At 41.7% G+C, this 20,652-nt stretch overlaps 1 protein-coding gene across 5 annotated transcripts in view; it reads left to right on the top strand.

The window, feature by feature from the left end:
* Nucleotides 1-13,307, top strand: part of REPS2 (RALBP1 associated Eps domain containing 2) — a 97,846-nt gene extending 84,539 nt beyond the window's left edge. For 4 of the 5 annotated variants that reach the window (XM_048948974.1, XM_048948984.1, XM_048948966.1 and 1 more), the window contains 4 exons: nucleotides 2,580-2,663; nucleotides 5,230-5,375; nucleotides 7,416-7,521; nucleotides 8,449-13,307. In XM_048948974.1, the coding sequence (XP_048804931.1) occupies nucleotides 2,580-2,663; nucleotides 5,230-5,375; nucleotides 7,416-7,521; nucleotides 8,449-8,517 (405 nt within the window). In that variant the 3' untranslated portion in view covers nucleotides 8,518-13,307. Of the gene's footprint in view, nucleotides 1-2,579; nucleotides 2,664-5,227; nucleotides 5,376-7,415; nucleotides 7,522-8,448 lie in introns of those variants that run through there. The other variant, XR_007377774.1, reaches the window with a different exon arrangement.
* Nucleotides 13,308-20,652: the final 7,345 nt, after the last annotated feature.

Raw genomic sequence — 20,652 nt, 5'->3', positions numbered from 1 at the left:
CACGAAGTTAGCTTTTTTTTTTTTCTTTTTTCTTTTTTTTTTTTCTTTCCCCTTTTCAATTTTCTTCACTTTAAAATAATGTTCTCCTGAAAGGAAGGCTGTTTCTAAAAATCAGTTTTTCTGCAATTATTAGGGTTTGGGGTTTTTTCTGTTTTCCTCCAGGCCCACTGTCTTATTCTAATCTCAGTTTTCCTTCTTATTTGTAATTGACATTGTAGAGTTCAAGTCTACTTGGTTATTTCTGCATTGCTTGAACACACCACATTTTATCTACACATAAACAAGAGAGAGTTGGTTTCTTTCATCTTCCATTCTGTAGAGGAAATTGCTGAATGCTTGCTTGTGATGCCAAGTTTGATGGAGATTCCAACAAGAGCATGAGCACCAGAAGCAGCCTGCCTGGCCAGATTGCTGGGGGTTCTGGTGCCCCTATCAAAGAAAGGTGTTTCAGAGCTGCCTCTCACACATCCACCATTGCACTGTGTTATGCAGCAAAGCTATACCATGAGGACTTTAGAGAGCATGCATACTACGTGACTCTCTGAAATACTAGATTTACTCTTGATGATGTCCCTAAATGAGCGATTTGTCAAAGTGATGTGATTTGATGCCAACTTTATTGCGTGGCTCTGCTGGGGATTTGAGCTTTGCTATCACCAAATCATTTGTGAAAGCCCCGTAGATCTGCCAGACTGCAGCTAGCAGTGCTTTGAGCTTTGATTTCTTTCAAATGTATAAAAACTGGTTGTAGAAGTCAGGGAGGTTATGGGCTATTCAGATTGCTGATAAAGAGATGTTATGTTGCATTAAATGCAATTTTAAAGGTCTTTGATTTTTGTAGACAGAAAAAAAGATTGCTTTTTCAATTTCACTCCTATTTGCACCAGAAATCAACAGATATAAAAGGAGCTCTTGAATCCATGAGAAAGGTTTCCAGAATTGAAATGTTGCTAACCAGTAGCTCTTTGGAATCCAGATGCTTACGGTACTAATATTCAAATTGTAGTGGAAAGTTACAGTAAGTTTATTTTTATTTTGCCATAGATAACACTACAGATGTGGCACACCTAGAGGAGGGGGGGAGCAATCTTGTCAGCCAAGACAAATCTCCCTCCTCTCCAGAGGAATTTCACATGCATTTTAAAAAAAGATCACAAATCTCTCTCCTCTGTGTACATGTTCAACATGTACGGTTGAAGAGCGGCAGTAACCTGACGGAACTGCTTTTCCCCTGCAGCTTTCCGCTGAGCTCTTATTGTTTTTGTTACAACAGAAAGGGAAGTGGAATGAAAAGAGAAAAGTCCTTCATTTTTAAATACACCAAATTCTGCACATTCTGTCATTTTTTAACCTATGGTTTAACGCTCTGAAACTTCTGACCACTCCAGAACTTGATGGGTCTAAGCAGAAATCTGACAACAGCAAATTAGGTTCCTCAGCGTGTGACAGGTTATTATTTTTTTGGCTAAAATTCCAGCCCCTTTAAAGTTTGAGGTTCGCCTTGAACTCCTTTTTTCTAAACACAAGCTTTCACCTGGGTGGAAATGAGTCTTTCTGGAGGAGAGAGCACGATGGCAGGCTGCCTGTCCTGCCTGGGGGCTGCTGTCAGCTTGGCTCCGACTTGACAGGAGCTGGGAAAGAAGAGAAGAGGCAGCCTGCGAGTGCCAAGCGCCCTCAGCCTCCCCACTGCTGCCTGCCTTCCCGTCTTCAAAAGCCAGCTGAGGCTTTCTAGACAGAAAACAGGCGTGCCCTGTTTATACCATGTTTGCTGTAGCATGCCCAGGGACAGGCAGCTCCAAATCCCGGTGCCCTCGCGTAGCAGATGTGCCGTGCCACGTCCTGCTGGAGCAAATCAAACAGTGCTGGAAGATCGCAGGGCAGGCAACACCAAGGGTTAACCCTCCTTCTGATGTTCGCCTGTGTCAGACGCGCTGCTGGGAGGGAGTTGTGGTTTGCTGAAGTGTAGACCTGTGCTTTGAGGGTTCAGCTTGGTTTCTGTTTGAAACATGAGAAAGGAGGAAGGAAGAAGATTATTTGCCTTTTTCTTTTATGGCTGGTGTTTTCAGTAGCTTTACTGGAATTTTTGGTATAATTCATACTTTCTCACTCCAGCCTTACCATTTAAAGACACAGGCTTACGCCAGTGAACTTTCATCAGTTTCAGGAGATGATAAGGTGATGGGGTGCAGCCACGATCCTTCTAGCATTTATCCATCCTCATCTTGGTTTTTAATTTGAGTACCTAGGTCTTAGGAAGAGCCCTGGAAGGAATTCTGGGAATGAGGTCATTTATATTTTAAAGATGGATATAGTTCCTAACTTTTCTCAGAAAAAAGAAAAGCCCAAAACAATTTTTCTCTTATTTCCTAGCACAGTGAAACACAAGAAAATGGTTTCATTAGAAGTCAACAAAATACATATGTCATCCATTCAGCTGTCACCCTAGGACTCTATTTCCCCTCCCATTGAATTGTTAAAGTAACTTTTCTTTTGTGTATGATGTTTCCTTACATTGACATTATTGTATGTGACTGCTAGTTGTTTTGTGGGTGTAGTAAATGGCTGATTTGTTGTTACAGACAGAGCAAGTATCTGAGATTGAATTACATCCTCAGATGAATAGACCCCCATCCCAGACAGAAGAAAACAGCTCAGCAAAAAAGGTGAGACCTGCATGTTGTACCATTGTTGAGTGATTTGCCTTCATCAACAAACGTAGTTGTTTTAAGATTTAAAGCAATTAAACTGAGGGTTAGGGTTACGTTTTCACATGTTTACCTTCTCCGGAGGTCAAGGCGCTAGAGAGAACTGGGATAGTGTGTGACATCAGCTCCGATAAATCATTAAGAAGGCTCTTATACATACACATCAATGCACGTGCTTGAAGAAAGGCAGCTTGCCATTTGTTTCAAATCAATAGGGGGCTTGTGAAGCCTTAGGGAAGACAAAAAAGGATTTGATTGTACTTGACCCCTGTCTCACTGTAATTCTTCCAAATCATGATGCACCTCTTGCTTCCAGTTATTAAGGATTCAATTTTGATGTAAATGTACTTCTTTGCTGCAAGTCAGAATTTGCTACTAAGTGTACGTACAGTGGGGAAGATTTGCTCAAAATATTTGCTTACAGTGTGCAATTTCTAATATGCTTTTGTATGAACATGATTTGTGTGAAGTAATCGCTGAAGTTGTAGTGGCATTCTTCACAGATTCTGGCTTATGAATGGAATGGCCCCATCAGTGTCCATGAGCATTTCCCTGCTCCTGGTCATGTTCCCCATGCCTCCTTCCATCAGCGTCAGACAAAACAGATTTTTGATAGGGGGCAAAGGCAGATCCTCCCTTCTCCATCCCCTTCAGCATCCAAACAGCATCTACAAAACCTTTGCTCATCCCAGTCAAGAGCTGCTGTCAGGTGATATGTCTATTGCCAGGGAGCATCATCACACTTCCTCCCTAATGGGAGGTGCAGAAAAATGCTCTAGTGTCCATTCCTGTACACGATGAAGCTTTCCAGGCAGTGTCCTAGCTCTACCTGTGTTCAACACATCCAATTTCTATCCTAGCCCCGTTTGTTTCTTGCTACTTTGCAGCCCTGCTGGGACAATGAAATTCTGGTGGTTCTTCATGCTCATCCTCTTCCCACTGGGCTCCGAAAAATACAGAGCAGCACCTGGCTGTGGGGTGCAGAAAGCACGTTGTTGGCACACTGCTGACTCACCTTGTAGGGCTGGTGCAACAACAGCCAAAGAGCCCTTTTGCCTTTAGGTATTGGGTATTTCTTCCAGTACTGTGTTTGAAATGGAACATAGATTAATCCTGTGGATTTCATAGTATGTTGGAGTTTTAAGGTAGACTGCAGTTGCGTGCTTGGAATCCCAGCAGTTCATAGCTGTTGAAGGCATGCACAAGTTCCTTTCCTGCCGTACATCATAAGCTATGTGCAAGCATAGGATTTCAGAGCAGTGTTATCTGAGATCTGTGCAGTGCTGATATGCCAATGTCTGGATTAAAAGGTCTCATCATATTCTGAATTGTTTTTAAAGTAACGGCAGAACTGTTTCTTTTTAAATATCTAGACCCCTTCTCTCCTTATAATTCTAATTCTTCTAATAATTTTAATTACTAATGGCTTTATGTTGGGGTTTCTTTTTGATGTTTTGCCAGTCATAGTTGTCTCTTCTGCTGAGTCAGGCTGTTTACTATAGTTCTTTTTCTTAGGATTGCATTGTCACTGCATGTTTCTTTGTTTAGTTTTATTCCTATATTATTAACAAATGACCAAACCATAGTAAGGAAGATAGCCTGGCCCAGTAGCACAGACTGTGCAAGTGATAGTAAAACTTGACCTCTGCTGTTGATTGTGACACCAAATGAGTAACTTTTGTCAAATCACTTCATTTTTTTTGAGTCTCAGCTTTCTCATTTTTGAGATAGAGCAGTAAAAGTTATATTGCTTGTAGAAGCGATCTAGTAATTAAATGCTCTGAAAGACACGTATTTATATTTCAGCATAAAAGCAGCTATAAAGCATTAAACCCACTTCCCATTGCAAAAAAGAAAGGAAAAAAAAAAAAAAGGATGATTTAACTTAAAGGTGTGAAAACAATTCTTACCGCTTAAAGGCATAAAAATCTAAAGCTTTTTGTTTTACCTGCAGAGTGGATTTTCTCTACGATTTAATTTATCGAGAGATGTAACTGTACTTCTACACTTCCAACATGTTGATTTTGCATGCATGTGTCTTCCTAAGCTTTTTTCAATGTTATTTCATGTAAGAGAGTAGGGGAGAAGCAGGGAGAGAATGTGTGCCAGGGGGTTAAGGACTGAGGTAGGAAACAGGATGGAAATGATTGATGATTGGTTTCTATTGACTGAGCGCAATTAGAAATAAATCTTACTGTGGTCGTGATGATTTGGGGCCAACTTAGGGCTAGTGTATACGTTCGCACCCCTTCTATCCCTTTCCCAAATACAATCCAGTTCTGAAGAGCCTGTCATCCAGATGAAGATGAAACACCAGTGTTATCATTTCACTCGTTAAAGGGTCATAGGAGTTATTGTTCCTTTGAACTAAGTCAAAAACCCAAGAGACTATTACTGAATTTAGATTAAGCCCTGTTCCACTTTAAATTACGAAAGCTTAGGCCAGATGTCAGCAATTTCTGTCCCGACCTGCTGACGGGATACATACAACCTGACTTAATTTTGCTGTGCTTCTTCCTTGCAGGAGGTTGTTCTTGCTCAACCGCCCTCCAAACCGGCCCGCAGGAAGCTCCGGACAGAGGTGCAGGGGCTGGAGACCCCTGAGCTTTCTCCTACCGTAAATGTGACCTCTTCCCAGCCAGCAGCAAAGCCTCACCTTCCAGTCCAAAAGTAAACAAGCTGTACCATGCATGCCTAACTGCGCCATCAGATCTGACGTGGCAGGGTTTGCTTTTTGTGTGATTTTGTGCTTAACATTTCTGGCTTTCAGAATTCTTCACAAGATACAGGTTTCTGAAATTGTCATCTGGCCACTCCAGTGCAGACTAATGCTGTAATGACTCTAAGTTGGTAATCCTCTGCAAAAAGTCCTGATTTGTCCTACTTCTGTGCCTGGTAAGGCACATCTGAAGAGCAAGCCTTGCCTTACTGTTCAGTCAGCATCTCTAACTCAACTCCTTTTAGCTTTGTGAGTGTGTGTTTTCACTTTGCACAAATCTTATGGAATTTTGATCTTTGCTTGGGCAGATAGAACTAATTCAGTGCCCAAGAATCTAAGTTGTTAAATGCTTGATGTGTATCCTTGTGACGTTTCTTCCTCACAAGGAGGGTTAGAAATGAGCTGTAGACCATTTGTGATAATATAGTGCCAAGCCCAGCATGTGTTGTTTTCTCTCATAAAAACAGGTTGAAGCTGTTAGCAACAAAACTGAGGGATTTAAATACGTGTGTATTTAATAGCAGTATAAAAGGGGAAGAAGAAATGGTAACTGAAAGCATTTGAAGCCCTTTTGCTTCTATGCATCCATAGAAGCAAAATGCCTTACAAAGACATCTGATTCTGCATGAAGCTAAATGGAGCTGCCCCAATCAGTTGGGCAGTTCTTGGCAAGCTGTTTGTCAACATACCACATCTACATCTATGTTTCAGAGATGGAGATTAGAAGAAATGATAAGACTCATAGGATGCACTGCTTTGTCCTTTGGGAGTGCAAATTCCGTAGTGGTTTAAAAACAGAGAATAGCATTTGTTAATGTCTCAACTTAACCCTGTCTTGTCGATCACTTTCCTTAAAAATTCAAATAATAATGGGGCTATATCTTCCTGGGTTGTTGTTTTTTTTGTGTGTGTGTGTGCTACTGTTTGTTTCCTGATGGTTTTACTTTATAGCCTGTGGAGAGCAGTTTGAAGCAAAATAGTGAAGCAGAAAGCTGATGGTTCACTGGAAGATAATAGCTTAAAGACCAGAATGTGCTGCAAAAGAGCCTGTTGTAAAGATCAGTGCCATCAGCTGTGTTAAGAGAGTGAGCTAATGAGGACAGCATACCATTATGGACCTTATTTAAATAGGATATCTGTTTTACATAAAATTTATCATTAAATAACTTTTGCTGCCTTATGTAAAACCTTAAAGTAACCTATCTGGAACGGGATTTGGATATTCACCTACTATTTTCTATACATTTTTTTTCCTTTTTCCTCTCATTACCTCCGTCTCTTAGAGTAGGTCGATCTTTATATATTGAGCTGTCTCTGTTTATACCTAACTGCCTGACAGCAAATCAGTCCAAATCAGTCACCATGGGTCATAAAGTCATAATGATAATAGATGAGGAATCTTTCATTTACACAGCCAAAGAGATAAGGCAAGTCTGTAAGTCACCTACCTGTATCTGCTTGTGACATCAGGTGGTTTTGGTAGAAATAACTACTTTGAGGGAGGAGGGGGGAGAAAGATAAATTTTCTAAGTGAAGAAGCTCTAGAATCAGTAGTTCTTCAAAATAATCTGAGTCAGTATTTTCATGCTGATGTCCTTTTTTTTCTGAATAGAATGGTTTTTGTGTTTTCTTTTAACCACTCCTGAATCATTAAACTGTGCAAGCGTCTGAAAACGGCTAAAATGCAGACACTGCAGGAAGTACAGCTATGCAAGGGCTTTTCTTAAGCTGAATCAAATTTTAAGATAATTGAGACAGCCTAAAATGTTTCTGTCACTTGAATTAAGGAGTGTGACCGCTTTATTTCAACCCCCATCTCACTTGGGGGTTACATTTTTCTTCGTTTAAATATGCAGTTTGTAGTTATCTTTGAAGCATATTCCAGTGTGTATAGTGTGTAGACGCACAGAATGGATGGCTGGTCTTCTGGCATTGTTGGGGCTGTTGTTGGGGCTGTTAATTGAAATGTTCTTTATTTATCTGTCTGGCAGACAGACTTCCAAGCAGAAAAGGGCTATTCAGACTGCTATACGAAAAAACAAAGAAGCCAATGCTGTGCTCGCCAGGTTAAACAGTGAGCTCCAGCAGCAGCTGAAGGTAAGGAATGCATTGAAAATCAGTGACAAAGCTCCCTACAATTAGTTGTGTGGCAGGGTCAGCAGAGAATCTACTTCATCCTTTCAGATGAAACCTACTGCATTACTTCCTCACTTTCTGGAGGAGAATAACTGTATTGTATGTGTGCCTAAATTAGACATTCTAGGAAAAGTTACCACCTATCTGCATACGGCTTCGTTGGCAGCTGGAATAAGTCTAAAGGACTTGTCTTTCTGAGAAGTCCAGGTAATGTGATGGTAGCACCCACCACAGGTATAACTATCTTGTCATCTGATCAGTTGTGCTCCATCACTGTCTCCTGGAGTCACGCGTTTGGTGTACATGGACTGGCTAAACAGTGCTCTTTATGGAATCATGTAGTACTGGTTGTTCATGGCACCTGTCGGCTTGTCTTTTAACGTGTTCTTAAGGGGCTACTTTCTTATAAATATCAGTTCTGTTTTTTATTGTTCCCTCAATCCGAAGATATTACCAAATTCAGCTTTATATCTGCTATGGCTCTTTTTTTTACTTGTATATTATGAACACATTTGCCTGGGAAAGGCAAGGGACCCCCAGTTTACATTTGTTCTCTAGTCAAGATGAAAGTCTGATTCCTTGTTCAATATTAACACAACTTCTTAACTCACTTGCTTGAGTTTATCTATAGTCCTTCTTTTCTTCCATTTGCTACCTTCAGTGAGCTTTAATTCACATAATGGGTCTATGCTGTTACCTATTTATTGCCTATATTATCTGTGGTTGAGTGGTAGTGGTGTGGTATTTTTGGACAGCAAGGAGAATTACTGGAACAGTGGAGCCCCGGGCCTCTTCTCAGCGCCAGCAGTTTGCCAGGCTGCTCTTCATGGGTGTGGGGTTATGTGCAAGTGCTGAAAAAGTGACAACATGTCTCTCTTCATCCTCTAGGAGGTCCATAAGGAACGAATTGCCTTGGAAACGCAGCTGGAGCAGCTACGCCCTGTAACTGTCTTGTGACCTCCAGCACACTGCACAGCAGCAGAGCGTGTGCACCAATGGCCTTGCAGCCACCAAGGTGACATGGTGGGTCCCCGGCTTGCCCTCCACACCCTGCTGCACCTGCTTGCCTCTGTAGATGGGGAAGGTACAGAAAGCAAATACCAAACTGTCAGATGGCTCTGGGCAGGTGCTTTGCCCTCTTCTCTCCCTCTTCCTAACCTAACGTGTAAATGCAGTTTGCCACTGAAATGAATGAGAGTATTTTATTTATGCCAAGAGCCCCTGATTTATGCATATTCTTGCAACGCCTCCTATCCTGAATGTTAAGAGGTACATAATTCCAGAATTGGTGTTTAAATGTAAAACCCATCCTCTGAGATGGGTTCCTGGATGTTACCAGCTCCTGTAGGGTGGTAGAGGACGTGTGGATTGAAAGCACAGCAGGAATCCAACTCGTTAGACGAAAAGAGTCTCTATCCACAATCATGTGTCAGATAATTATTTTCTTAGTGCTGTTTATTATTCAATCACAGATGTATTTTAATGTTAGAGAACTTGTATTTTATAAGTTACAATTCATAAGAGAGAACAGTAAAAATATTAAATTTTTATTATTTTGGAAATTACAAAAAAAAAAATCTGTATTTGAGCTATAACTCTTTCCTATCACCCATATTTGATCACTTGCTTGCAACTGACGGTGTCTCTGCATAAAAAAATTTCTTCAAACCAACAGTGTATTTCTAACAAGAGGTTAAAAATGCATTCTGGGCATTTTTGTAAAAGCTATCCTAAGTATATTTGTATTGGTCTGCTTTGTTGTTTTAACAGCTGCTAGTTTGTTTTAAGGACATGTGTAGGAACTGTATTTCCAAAAGAAGAGAGAGATCAAAACTGCTGCACATGAGATTGCAAAGTGAATGATGGAACCAATTGCTTTGTACAGCAGGCTTTCATTCAGGTTCTGTTGCACCTCATTGAAGATACCACTGATAGGATGAAGCTGCTAATGCCCATCTGGTTTTCAAATGAAGAAACAAAGATTATTATTATTGTTGTTGTTGTTGTTGTTTTTACCTGGTCTGCTCCAAGGCCAATTGAACTCCATGGAGAATTTTCATGGATGCAGTGGTCATTGGCTTTAATCTCAGTTCTTGTGATGGAAGCTTCTAATTAATGTTGCTTTATCTCTTAAGGGGCCAATATTCTTATACTGAGTGATTTCAGAGATATTATCAACCTTGCTCCTTTCATGGATATGATATGTGCTGTGCTGCTAGGGTATGTCACCTACTTGTTAGTCATCTTAAACACAATGCTGCTTATGTTTCATATCCAGTTGTTCATTGACTTAATATAAGAATACACTTTGCAAAAACTGTGCACCAGATCGGGGGGGTTTTTTGGACCATTTTTGGTCTTATACATTCTCCCATTAGCTATATGATGGCTTTGGGGTAGGGAGGAAGGAGGAGCAAATTTGAAATAAGTAGGTGGCCTCCCTTTGGGGTGTGTCATAGCATGGCTGCAGTGAGATATCAGGGGGCATCAGAGCAGCCAAGAGTTTTGTTTAGAGATAAATAAGAATGACGTCAACAGGAAAGTGTAAAGTGATGAGGAAACACATTATTTTTGCTGCAATGGTTGCAGATGTGGGATGTGGATCCAGAAGTCTAAAGGTGACTTTAGTCTAAACACTTATTGCAGAATTGTTAACAAAAATCTGTTTCTATAACACATTGCTTTTGATTCAACTAAACGTCACTGTGTGAATGAGCAACAGCCTTTTCTCTGGATTTGGAACTTTTTTAGTGGGACTGTTGCTTAGATGGAGTCAGGTGGTCATTTCTGATCAGTGACAAACTGTGAGAGCTGCAGACTCCTGGGAAGCTGCAGAAGAGCTATTGTCCTTGTGCTATCAGTGGTGCTGTTTGAAAACTAACATTGTTTATTTGTAACATTGAGTCTTTCCTGAAATTTTATTTAGGTTAAGTGCTCTTCTGTGTTTGCATTTTAGTTCTCGTGTTGCGTTTGGTTAATAAACCCCTGCTATTAAATTGGAAATAACCGTATGGCACCTTTTGTTGTTTTTTTTTTATGTGTGATTTTTGAGAAAAGCTTTTCAATGATTCTAAAGAAAAAATATGCATGTTGCATTTTTAAGATGGTGAGTGACTATTTCATGTTTAATAGGGACTTCCTCTGCTGTCATCCTCCATTTACTTCACTTGAGTTATTCATTGAATAGGTAGTGTTCCAAAGAATCATAGAATCATAGAATGGCCTGGGTTGAAAAGGACCACAATGATCATCTAGTTTCAATCCCCCTTGCTATGTGCAGAGTTGCCAACCAGCAGACCAGGCTGCCCAGAGCCACATCCAGCCTGGCCTTGAATGCCTCCAGGGATGGGGCATCCACAACCTCCTTGGGCAACCTGTTCCAGTGCGTCACCACCCTCTGTGTGGAAAGCTTTCTCCTAATATCTGAAAGTACAGAAGTCTGTTTTCTGTCTTTTTCCACCTGAAGTACCTGATTACCAACAAAGAAGTAGATACTTAGTTGTTAGTCTACCATAGGACTTAGTAAATTTATAACGTCACTGTCACTGAGGTTAGATTTTGAGAGGTGCAATCAAATGCCATGCTTAGCTTTAAGGCCTATAATATGAGTTCGTTCATATTCTGTATGGTGTGGTATTTGCTGTGATGATACAGTAGTTGACATGGAGACCAAAACTGGATATTCAAGGAGAAATATTGGTATGTTATGCATATGTTGCCTGAAAACATTCTTCTGTGTTTCTTAGTCCTTAAATATTTGTGATATCCCATACAAAATAATAAAGCTTCCCTACTTTTGGGAGGCTGTTAACATTTTGAGAGAGACAGGAGAAGGCATAATAAAGCTGTGTTTCTGACAGTTGTTTCATGCAGCTATGCCCATGGCTACTATTAACAGACCCTGACTGGTCAAAATTCACATCTAAATCCAGTACTGCAAATTTACCGATCACAGGAAAGTGATCAGCTTTAAGCCCCTGGTGTTCCTGGACTAGAACAGAAGTTGGGACCTGCTTGTGCTTAACTATGGAGCAAGAGCAGCTTCCCACACACCAAATCTTGCTTTCCTTAATCCACTTTTTCTGTAAGCATTAGTACAAAGTAGAGTATCTCCAGCAAGGTAGGATAACCAAGAAGAGAAGCTAGAACATAGCTTCCTAACATCTGGGAGAATGCACTGACCATGCAAGGTGCCCCTTTTTATGTCTTTGCTTTCTTATTAGCTATTCCAGTTTGGACAATTAAATAGTTTTGTCCACAAGACAAGACTGGGCAGGGCAAGGTCCTAACGAGCCTATTGCACATCCCAGATAAAGATCTTCCTCAGAGTGAGATTGCATGTGTAAGTGTTCACTTACATATCATAGAATCATAGGTTGGAAGACCTCTAAGATCATCCGGTCCAACAATCCACCAGTATTTCCTACTAAGCCATGTTCCTCAGTACAGCATCTAAATGTTGTATCTAAAATGATCGTGCACTTCTTTATGGATCTGTTTGTGTTTGTTACACCTGATAATTTTCTGTGTTTGTTTCAGTATGTGGTAATTCAGTTTTGAAAGAGAAAGAATGCTGAGCTAAGTACAGTGAATGGTTACCTTCATAGATCAAGCCATCTTTATTTGAGCCTTTAAATATAAACAGTGACTTGATAATTATGCAAGGTAAACAGTTTCCATTTCAAAAGCATTCGTTTGAACAAACTGTCTGAGAAAAAAAAAATCAGTCCTTGCTGATCAATGCCCTTCTCCTATTTATTAAATTAATACTAGATAGAATGCAGAGGAAACTGTATCACCTCTTTCCCGAGTGTTCTCCTCTTCCATAGAGTTTTGCTGATGTAGCAAAAATGTTAAAGAATTAGTAGATCAAGTCCTGTTGTTGGTAAGTTGGCAAATATCCTTCTCAACTCACAAGATTGTCTCTGAACTTTTCCTGTGTGTACAGCAGTACTGTTACTGCTAGGAACTCTGTAGCCATGCTGGAGAGAGGAACTTGCCCAGCTTTCATCGATGTGTGAAGAGCTCAGTGCTGTCAGGGCTGACCAGTGCAGGGCGATGATGACTCAGGCTGAAAATAACTCCACTGGAATGGCTGGGGTTGGAAGACTTCACACGAGCATTTAGGGTGGACATGATAAGGAGATTGCCTTTCACTGGTATGTAAGCTGCCTTCCTCCCTCTGGGGCTCCAGGATAAGAGAAAGACAGGCTGGAAGATTCAAGCCAGGGGTTGAGGGGGTCTCTTTTTTCCAGCACCATCAGTCCTTTGTCCTTGACAAGAAAATACATGGAATTATGAAAGTCAGATGGGAAAGAGGCCCTAGTTAAGTCACATATTTTATTGACTGAAGAGTAAAACTATTTTTTTAGGAAAAAGATCTCCAAATGATGTAGTACCTTTGAGAAGAAATTATGTACTTTAAGGCTTTTTCCAGTTATCTTCTTGATAATGTGCTATGAACATATGCATTATGTTTTACTCTGTTACTGATTTTTTAATGCAAAAATGGTATTGCAAGCATTATCGTTATTAATCTAAAAAAATACCCTGAAGCTATTATATATTTGAATTTAAACTTATGAAGTAGATAGCCAGATTTAAGCAATTTGTTTTCACAGCTGCAGAATGTCCATGTGGTAAGCTACGAAATGTATAGCACTCTATACTATGCCCATCTAATTTTGGAAAATGTATGCGATATGGAACTGGGTGCTACATTAAAATAAAAGTGTCCAATAACTTCAAATTTCCTTGCTTTTGTGGTTTATTTAGAATGTTGACTGTGCAGATCTGACAGGAGGGTAGTAACTGTGACTCAGTATGGAAAAAATAGAGGCTTGAGATGGCTGACCTTCAACTATGAAAGATGAAATCACTTAGGCTGGGACTGTGTGGACGTGAGGGAGAGAGAAAGAGAGATTTATTTAAAGTGAAATCGTATTTCCTTAGGTTTCTGCTAAGTCAAACCTTCATCTTTCCTTTGTCAGGCCTCACGTTGTCAGAGTTCAGGCTTACCTCCATGACAAGCCTGAAGAGGTATATCTTTCTCTCACCCTGGCAGCACAAACACAGGAAAAGCCCTTCCATGTGTGTCCCACACTCTTGGCCTGAAGGAGGGCAGGGAAAGGAACCAAGTTATTCCCTGCACCCCAGCAATTGGTATTCTCTCTCCCCTAGGCTGACAGGTAGATCCCAAGGGCAGCCCATCGGCTGTGAGAGTTGAAACTAGAGAGAAGTAAAATGTCTGAAGGGCTGGCCTTTATAGGCAGCTAGCTGGAGGGGATGGTGCACTTCTACTTCAACTGGTGTGATTTTCAAGAATTATGTCCCAGCTATCCAAAGAGCAGGTCTTTAAATAGGAAATAATTAGTGATAAATTAATTCTTACAGCTTTAAGCCACGACAAGGGATGTTTTATTGGCCTGGAAATATGTCTCTAGTGCACGTGAGGCACAAGGCCAAGGTGTTAAAAATTCGTAAATATCCTGTAGGGAGCTGTTCAGCATTGGCAGCAGAATGGATTTAGATGACTTTTCCATTCTTAATTTTTACAGTTGTATGGCACTCCAGGGTGCCTTCATGCAATTCCGGGTTGCCTTTCCATGTTTGGATTCCCGTTATATTTCTTAAGAAATAAATGATGCATCTTCCTGCTCTAGAAAAGTAGTTCTTGGTGGAAAAGAGAAAGAAAAGAAATGGAAGCTTCAAAAGCCCTTTCTTTATACTTGAGCAGGAGGCCGTGGGTACGTGAGATCAAATCACAGCACATTAGTGAATCCCCAGTATTCCTGCAGCATGTCTGGAAACAGTGGCATTAGCTGTGTCCCAGTCTGCTAGGTGTCTCATCCGAATTCCCAGTTAGATCCCAAGTTGGTTTACATTTATTGATTGCTAATTTAAATAGCGAGAGCCAGGAAAAAGGTCATTCTGAGGACATTTTGAAGATGCTTTATGCATCAGAAATGTGATGGGCTTGACGTCAAGGATACATATTGCTTTCATGGGAAGGGAGAGAGAAAGAGGGTGATTCTTTCCTTAGCTAGGCTGTTTCCGCACATCACAAGAAATGTCACTTTTTACTTCCTGTCCTTGGTTTGTTAGAGGAACTTACTCATCACTGTGCTGTGGTTTTCAATGAAGCATGGACGTAACGGAGGAAATGTGCAGGTAACTTGTCTGCCACAGCCCCTCCTTGTCTGTGGAGGTCAGTAGTGGAGCAGTGGCAGTGTCTAGCCCTATGACAGCAGTTATTACGAAGGGGCAGGCAAGGGGAAAAGAGGAAATGGTGTCAGTATCCTCTAAGGGTAGGAGCAAGATGAAGAGAAAACATCATTTGGGAGCAGATGAAGTAATCACAGTTCTGAGGTGGCAGAGGAGTTGCTGCCTCTCCACCACTTTGCTCCAGCCCTACACACCAAAGTAATGTGCTTAAAAAAGCTCTGCTGAACACCTCGCTATCAGGAGGATTGTATGTAGGGCTGCCACTTGATATACAAGCTATTTCATTCCAAGGTCACTTAATTCTTTAAGTAGTTCATGCTGTCTGTCACAGAGTGAGGGTATGTTAAATCGATGATACTCGCCTTCAGCAGCTTGATACAAAGCGTTCATTGTTTGCTATAGGTTTCATGCTTTTATCTACAAGACAAAAGCTAGCGTGTGATCTTACCTGCGCCTTGTTTCCCAGACCTGTGCTTTTCCTAAAGGTCACTAAACAGTCAACGAGAAATGATACCTTCCAGTTTCATTAAGGAATTCTTGCAGTAACTTCCCTTCATAGAAGCTGCCTCAGGTCAGCGGGGTGTGCACATCCTGAAGCCATGAGCACATGGGTAGCCGTGCTGGCAGGCATTGCTCCCAGCCGGCACAAAGAGGCTCCTTGAGGGTGTCTTACTCTGGGCACTGAAGAAACCGATGCTGCTGAAGTCAGTGTTCATGTTGGACCTTGCTAAGGTGACATGCTGACCCAACCTGCCCAGCAGATCTGTCCACAAACTGACATGCTATGCTCTGTACGTGTCACATTAAGCGACATGATTTAGTGGTATGGTAGTGATGGGCCGGTGGTTAGACTAGATAATCTTAGTGGTCTTTCCAACTTTAATGATTATATGGTTGTATGATTCTGTGATAACCCAGACACCAGAGACTGAGATATCTCTGGACAAGAAATGGCAAGCAGTGGTGGTGCAGCCAGAAGAGTGATGGCCACTGTTACTGGAACTCTGGCTTTTGCGTGAGCTGGAAAGTCCGAGCAGAGCCCAAGCACTGACTGGCTCCCAGCCAGCAGTCTGGGAGGCCTGGCTGCTTTGTTTGGCTGAACTTGCGGCTTTGCTCTGGTTTGGGTGGTTTTGGGAAGCCGCCTGGGCTGCAGGTGATGGAGCAGAGGGCTCTTCACAACATGTTGGTGGGGTGCAGTTTGTTTGGTGACTTCTTGTGGCCTGTCAGCTCTGCGGGCCATTTATTGAAACCATCTGTGGAAACCTGTGCTCTGCTAAGGACATGAGTGCAGACACTCAGGAGCGCTTGACAGAGTTTGGAAGAAGTTACAGAAATAATCTCTGAGACTCAGGCACACTAATGCAGACCATGTGGAGCTGATGCTCCAGATGTCATAGAATCATAGAAATATTTGAGTTGGAGGGGACCCTTAAAAGCCACCTAGTTCAACTCCCCTGCAGTAAACAGGGATGCCTACAGCTAGATCAGGTGCTCAGAGCCCCGTTCAGCCTGACTTTGAGTGTCTCCAGGGACGGGGCATCAACCACATCTCTAGACAACTGAGATTTTTTAAATAGCACTGTACAATCCTGTAAATGGAGGTGTGAATCTCTGTCTGTCACTCTTCTCTCAATGCTTGCATTGAACTTGAGGCATCATTTGACAGCAATAACATTTTTAAGCACTCAGAAGAGTGTGTGAGCCACCCTGTCCTGTGGAAGGCACGTTCTGTAACCAGGTGTTTTTCAGTGAACTGCATGGAAAAGTTTCTGCATGTGCTGGAAATGAAACGTCAGGCCTTGGCTGACTGAGAGCCCGTATCTCTCTGAAAAGCAGTGCTTAAAAATGTGCGTCTTCAGACAGATAAAAATTGTCCTCTGACCTCACCTGTTTTGATTTCCACTCGCTCAGATAACAGCACTGCTTGTGAGCATCGCCTGAGAGGGCAAATCCCAACCTCTGAGCTGCTCTGCAGCTTATGGTAATGGTCGCACTGAGCCTGGGCACTGGAAACTTGCAGGCAGAAGGAGAATTCTGCTGGCAGTTTTTACATCTGGAGGTGTTTCATTAGTATTCTAAACTATTTAGTCTCAAGAAGAAATAGGAGCAGGATCAAAGGCAGGAGAAGATTGAAACATCAAAATTAGTTCTAATCAAATTAATAAATATCTCAATTTTTATTCCCATTAAAGGTGTATTTATTGCTTCTCTTTGAGTTCGCAAAGCCTTCTGAGACCTGCTCTCATTCCTGCACTCAGAAATCGCTATTTAACTTGCCTTACGTTGTTGTCTTGTATCATTAGGGAAGAAATAACAATTCAGGCCTCAAATTCTGCTTTTCTGAAAAGAAATCAAGTCAGTTGTTCATCAACTGCCATACAGTCCTCTGATCTGTTGGATGGCTGCAAGTTATTTATGTGATTCCTCAGCCTAGATAGGTGTGTAACTGGCTGTTGTTTTTTTGCCAATTGTTTTAGTATGTGTATTCTACAGAATCACAGAACCGTAGGGGCTGGAACGGACCTCTGAAGATCACCTAGTCCAACACCCTGCTAAAGCAGGTTCCCTACAGCAGATTGCGTAGAAAGTGTCTAGATGGGTCTTGAATAGCTCCAGAGGGGGAGACTCCACCACCTCAATGGACAGCCTGTTCCAGGGCTCTGTCACTCTCACAGTATAGAAGTTCTTTTTTGTGGGTGTCAAACTGGGGAATGTGAATGTGTTAGCTGTATGTGTAATTTTGCTCTAAACAGGTGCTGAAAGTTTAAAGCAGTAATTGTGCAGGTTGAGCTAGCTGCAGTGCTCAGGAAGACCGGTCTGTTTGCATTGTGCAAGTTGAATGAAATGTAAAAGTAGATTAAATTAGAGAAGCTCTCTGAGGACTTAAGAAACAAGCAGGAAAAACAACTTCACTTTAAAAGGTTTGATGTTTACTCGCACCAAGCCATGTTGGACAAGGTGTTGAACTCCTGGTGATTCAAACCTATGAATCCAGCTTTCATATACACAAGGTGATCTTCTATAGAGCAAGAACAAAAAATGAAATGGGACGCTTGTTTAATGTGACTTCTGGCCCTGAATCTTTACTCCTTATCTAGGGCCCCTTTCTAATGCTTGACAGCTGATTTTTCATAATTAAATCTAAGCTTACTTTTATCTAATCCCTTGCTTCCAGCAGCTGGAGCCTTAATACTGGTCAATACTCTGAGAGAGCAGGCATGCAGCTATAGAGCTCAGCTTTTGATACACATATAACAGCACTACTGCAGTCCTACAGTGTTGTATCTAACGTGTAGGTGATAGCCATATAGAAAACCTCAAATAGATTCCATCAGTATCACCTTTTTCTTTCCCAAGAATAAATAAGAGTTTCAGGGACTGCTTCATTATTTGGCACAGGTTTTGGTCTAAATCAAAATATTCTAACTGATGTAACTGGAAGTGGAGGCCTATGGATTTGTGTGCATTGATTTTGGCTAAGTGGCGTTCTGACCAGATCCACCTTGACCAACAGGAAGTTTTCCTTTAACCAGTCTCTCTCTCTTACCTCCAGGGTCTGCAATTCTTGAGGGCTATTCTTAGCAATTAAGACTGAGGCAAAGCAGGCATTCAGAATCTCTGCCATCTTAGTGTCCCCTGTTACCAAGGCTCTCACCTCACTTAGTAGGGGGCCCACATTTTCCCTAGTCTTCCTTTTACTGTTAACATACTTAAAAAACCTTTTCTTGTTATCTTTTTACCTTCTTTTCAAGGTTTAATTCCAAGAGGGCCTTAGCCTTCCTCGTTGCGTTCCTACCGGCCTGATAACATTCCTATATTTTTCCCAGCTGGACAGGCCCTTTTTCCACATTTAGTGGACCTTCTTTCAGTTTATCCATGACTTCCTTGCTCATCCCTGCAGTCCTCTTGCCACCTTTCCCCAATTTCTTACTCTTAGGGTTTGCTCTCCTGAAGTCCAGGGTAGCATTCCTACTTATTGCTTTGCTTGTTCCACACAAGATCTTGAACTCCACCATCTCCTGCTTGCTGTATCCCAAGCTTCCCCCAACCACCATATCTCTGACCAGCCTTTCCATATTAGTAAAAACAAGGTAGCACACCCCTCCTCATCACCTGCATCAGAAAGTTACCATCAATGCATTGAAGAAACTGCCTGGACCTTGGGTGCCTAGCCATGTTGGTTATCCAACAAATGTCAGTATGGTTGAAGTCCCCCATGAGAAACATTGCCGAGGATCATGATGCAACTTCCAGCTGTTTGTAAAAGGCCTCATTCACTTCTTCATCCTGATCAGGTGGCCTGTAGTACACACCCGCTATAGTGTCACCTATGTTAGCCCACCCCTTAACTCTTAACCCACAAGTTATCCACTTGTTCATCATTCTCCACCAAGTGGAGCTGAATACATTTTAGTTACTCACTCACATAAAGAGCAACTCCATCCCCTTGTCTAACCAGCCTGTCTTTCCTAAAGAGGACATAGCCATCCAATATCCATCAATATTGTCCCATTAGAAGTGCTTGTGTACTAACCACAGTATTCAGATTTGTAAAGATATTAGAAGACATTCTCTGCTGTATTTTGATGATATATTGTAGCCTGTGTATATTTCGGATTTAGCGTCAATTGCTATCCTTTTATCTAGCTTCATGTTCTTATGGGGAAAACTCATAAAGCTGGATTCTTGTTATTGTGTCCTGGGGATACTAGAGAGCAGTGGTCTTTGTTCTGAAAGCACTTTGGGGGGACAGATAAATCACAGTCAAAACCAGCCTGTTTCTTCAACAATTTTTCTTCCATCAAAATGTGCCTAACCCAGCAACACTGACCATTACAACTAGCCTTGAAGCAAACAATTCTGGCCTCAGCACATAACCCACTTCTTGAGTATGGTCATTTCAGAGAGGCTGAACTATTTGATCAGCAGTGACCCAATAACGTGTATGTGGCAGGTGCAGTAGGGCTCAGTAAACTGATGAAGTATGGACTGCCCTGGTTCAAGAGTCTGGGAGCTGAATTGGAAAGCAAATGTAGGATAAGCTAGTGAGAGGGATTATTTTTCCTCACAGGCTATAAGAGTTCCATAAAGCTGTCTGAAATCCTGCCTTGCTAGAAATCCAGTCTTGGGAACTGGATTCTTTGGCCCTCTTCCTTCTCTGTAACCATCTGAGAAGAGGATTGGAAGATCTGGTCTTGATCCATCGTTTGCATGAAGACAACTGGAAAACTTCTGCCAATGCCAATGGAGGCAGGTGCTGACCCTCGTAAAGCAGTAACCTATGCAGTGCATAATAGTAGAAGCCTATGACAGGCTTATAAATAAATGTATTAATGGAATGTGTTACAGTTGCATTAATAAAATATTATCCAAGGGAAATAATCTGATTAATTCTGAGAGCAAAAAGTGCTTGAGGCTGTCTTTACTTGTCACAGTTTTTGATTATTCACTACTGATGCTGCAGACGAGTCTGGCTCTCAGGCGCCTGCCCCCTGAGAGGAAAGATTGTCCCAGCATCAGGGCACAAGCCAAGGAAATCTGGATTCAAATCCTTCTCTGCCACATTCTTTTCTGTGTCCCTGGGAAGCTGTCAGGGCTGAGATTAATCTTGCTTAATTCCTCCTAAGCAAGAGTTAAAGCTTTGATGTCATCTGGGTTCCTTCCACACAAAGAGGAAGAGATGAGCGCTTCTGGAGGCCAATTCCTTCTGTGCCCTGGTGCTGGTGGGCACAGAGCTGGGTGCAGGAGGCTCTCAGCATCTCTCTATGGCCCCAGCAGCACTGGTGCTTTAAGTCATTTTGAGGCAGTGCTGTTAATCAGCTTGAGAAATAGAAATGCCTTGTCACCAGCCTGGCTAGAATTGGACCT

Source organism: Lagopus muta, chromosome 1 (genome assembly GCF_023343835.1).
Source record: "Lagopus muta isolate bLagMut1 chromosome 1, bLagMut1 primary, whole genome shotgun sequence".
Taxonomy (NCBI): domain Eukaryota; kingdom Metazoa; phylum Chordata; class Aves; order Galliformes; family Phasianidae; genus Lagopus; species Lagopus muta.
This window is presented reverse-complemented; position numbering and strand designations above follow the sequence as displayed.